This window comes from Pteropus vampyrus, unplaced genomic scaffold, assembly GCF_000151845.1.
Source record: "Pteropus vampyrus isolate Shadow unplaced genomic scaffold, Pvam_2.0 Scaffold1000002511, whole genome shotgun sequence".
NCBI lineage: Eukaryota > Metazoa > Chordata > Mammalia > Chiroptera > Pteropodidae > Pteropus > Pteropus vampyrus.
Window position 1 is genome coordinate 280 of NW_011916913.1, and position 2924 is coordinate 3203.

The window sequence follows — 2924 nt, forward strand, 5'->3', positions numbered from 1 at the left end:
ACGCCCCCAGATGCAGATATCTTTGAACTTAAAAGCTGTTCAATTTGGTTTTGTTTGTGCCGATTTAAAAAATGTTTTAATGAGGAAGAAAAGATGGAGAACCCAGGGAAGGCCCTGGGTCCTTTGCTTCTCCGGGAACTGTAAGCCCTCGCCTTTGGAAATCGCTTTCTGCTCCACTTTCCTGTCCTCGCCGCCGGAGGCCTGCGCCGGGATACGATACGTGGCTCCGACCGAGTCTGGGCGCAGTTGCGTGTTCTCGGGACCTTGCGTGCGGGGGTAGGGGGTGCTCGGCCTTAGGCCGAGCCGAGCCGCCCCTTTTTGTACACCTAGCGCTGCCCTCCCTGCTTGTGTCTAAGGTCGTGTATGTCAAAATAAAGCCGCTAGAAACTCAGGCGTGTCCGTGTCTTCGTGAAGACCTACGTTTTCCGGGAGATAGGCCGTCTCCGGCCCGCGGCCCCAGCCCGCCTTCGCTCCTCCCGGGCCGGAAGCGGCGGGGCGGCGCGGGTCCTGCAGGCACCGGGAAGGAAGGCAGCCTCGCCCTTGGCGCCAGTTCCGCCTTTGGATCCGCCAATGGGCAGCTGACCCGCGGGTCCGGTCGCGGTCCCCATGGCAGCCGGGCGCGCTCGACCTTTCATTGGCTACGTCCGCCGGAGCCGCGCCCCGGCGCTCTGACGCCAGCGACGGTGCCACGTATACGACAGCCAATTGGCAGGCCCGGGCTTACGTCATCGCCTGCCCGGGGTTGGCCTGAGTTTGGAGCCAGCCGTCCTCCATCCGGCGTCGCGTTCCGGTTTGTGGTGGCCGGCATCCAGCGTCAGGGCGGACTGGGGGACAAGACAGATCCAGAGTTGGTCAGTCTGGCAGGTGAAGGGCGCGAGCCCGGGCACGGCGGCGGGAGTGAGCGGCAGGGGTCGGCCAGGCGGACCGCGGACACCTCGGAGCCCAGAACTCAGTCTCTCCGGCCGCCCATCCGCAGGCGCGATGAAGGCACTGATCTTGGTAGGCGGCTATGGGACGCGATTGCGGCCACTGACGCTCAGCATCCCAAAGCCACTGGTGGACTTCTGCAATAAGCCCATCTTGCTGCACCAAGTGGAGGCGCTGGCTGCGGTAAGGCCCGCGGCCGGGATCGTGGTAGGACAAGAAGAGGGGCGGCAAGTAGAGTGGCGGACGCCCTTGCTTCGGGCTAAGCCCGCCTGTCGGCGGACGCCGTCCTTTCCTACAGGCAGGAGTGGACCACGTGATTCTGGCAGTGAGCTACATGTCTCAGGTGCTGGAGAAGGAAATGAAGGCGCAGGAGCAGAGGGTGAGTCGACTCGACCCTTTCCCTCCGTGCCCACCCAGCCTCCCACCGTGGTGGGAGGAACCTGACGGAGGCTTCTCCCTTCCAGCTAGGAATCCGAATCTCCATGTCCCATGAAGAGGAACCGCTCGGGACAGGTCAGTAGAGACAGAAAGGTCTCTTGGGGAGGGTTCAGGGCTGGGAAGGGGGGATAAGACCCAGACTGTGGAGCCCTCTGAGCCTGGATCCAGGGGCTCAGGCCCCCAGGAAAAAGGCGACCTGTCCTCCTACCCCAGCTGGACCCCTGGCACTGGCCCGCGATCTGCTCTCTGAGACTACAGACCCATTCTTCGTCCTCAACAGCGACGTGATCTGCGATTTCCCTTTCCAAGCCATGGTGCAGTTCCACCGGCACCATGGCCAGGAGGGCTCCATTCTGGTAAGCACCAGGTCTTTTTTTGGCACTCCCGTCCCCCATGGCCAGCTTCTCCCCGCCAATCTTGAACTGTCCCCTTATGCTGTGGGTGCAGATCTTTGCAGTATGTCAAGCATTTGAGACACAGCCCCCGAGATTTAGGACAGCATGCATATAAGGTTCAGGAACACTGGACTAGGCCTGAGGTCCCCCTGCACTCAGGTGACCAAAGTGGAAGAACCCTCCAAGTACGGTGTGGTGGTGTGTGAGGCCGACACAGGCCGCATTCACCGGTTCGTGGAGAAACCACAGGTGTTTGTGTCCAACAAGATCAACGCGGGCATGTACATCCTAAGCCCTGCCGTGCTGCGGCGCATCCAGGTGTGTAGAAACAAACTGGCGGTGGGCTGGGCTAGGGCAGGCCACCACCACCATGACCCTGCTCACGAGCTGCCCACTCCCACAGCTGCGGCCTACGTCCATTGAGAAGGAGGTCTTCCCTGTCATGGCTGAGGAGGGGCAGCTATATGCCATGGAGCTGCAGGGTGAGGCAGGGAGGCCACAGGGTGGGGGTGGTCTGTGGCCGGGCTGAGCCCCCTGATGCATTCCCTCCCTACAGGCTTCTGGATGGACATTGGGCAGCCCAAGGATTTTCTCACCGGCATGTGCCTCTTCCTACAGTCACTGCGACAGAAGAAGCCTGAGCAGCTGTGCTCAGGCCCTGGCATTGTGGGCAACGTGCTGGTGGTGAGGCTCTTGCCCAGCCCATCATTAATCCCCTCAGTCTTGGGGGACAAATGGCTCACTTTTGTTTTCCCACTGTCCTCAGGACCCAAGCGCCCGCATTGGCCAGAACTGCAGCATTGGCCCCAACGTAAGCCTGGGTCCCGGTGTGGTGGTGGAGGATGGCGTGTGTATCCGGCGGTGCACAGTGCTGCGAGACGCGCACATCCGCTCCCATTCCTGGCTAGAGTCCTGCATCGTGGGCTGGCGCTGCCGCGTGGGCCAGTGGGTAAGCCTCTGGGCTGGGCCAGGTGGGGAGAGGGGCAGGGAATGTGCCTGCCTCACTGACAAGGCTGCCCCTCTCTCCTCGAGGTGCGTATGGAGAACGTGACAGTGCTGGGGGAGGACGTCATAGTTAACGACGAGCTCTACCTCAACGGGGCCAGCGTGCTGCCCCACAAGTCCATTGGTCGAGTCTGTGCCAGAGCCTCGCATCATCATGTG

At 61.8% G+C, this 2924-nt stretch overlaps 1 protein-coding gene across 1 annotated transcript; it reads left to right on the forward strand.

Annotated features, from left to right (window-relative positions):
- Nucleotides 1–654: 654 nt before the first annotated feature.
- On the forward strand, nt 655–2919 carry LOC105311242 (mannose-1-phosphate guanyltransferase beta-like; the record flags this gene model as incomplete). The annotated part of the gene is given in 11 exon segments (XM_011387252.2): nt 655–851; nt 977–1110; nt 1226–1306; nt 1392–1440; nt 1579–1721; nt 1920–2078; nt 2164–2242; nt 2317–2444; nt 2527–2781; nt 2784–2891; nt 2893–2919. Coding segments are annotated over 10 exon segments (1158 nt in total), but the record flags the coding sequence as incomplete, so codon positions are not given.
- Nucleotides 2920–2924: the final 5 nt, after the last annotated feature.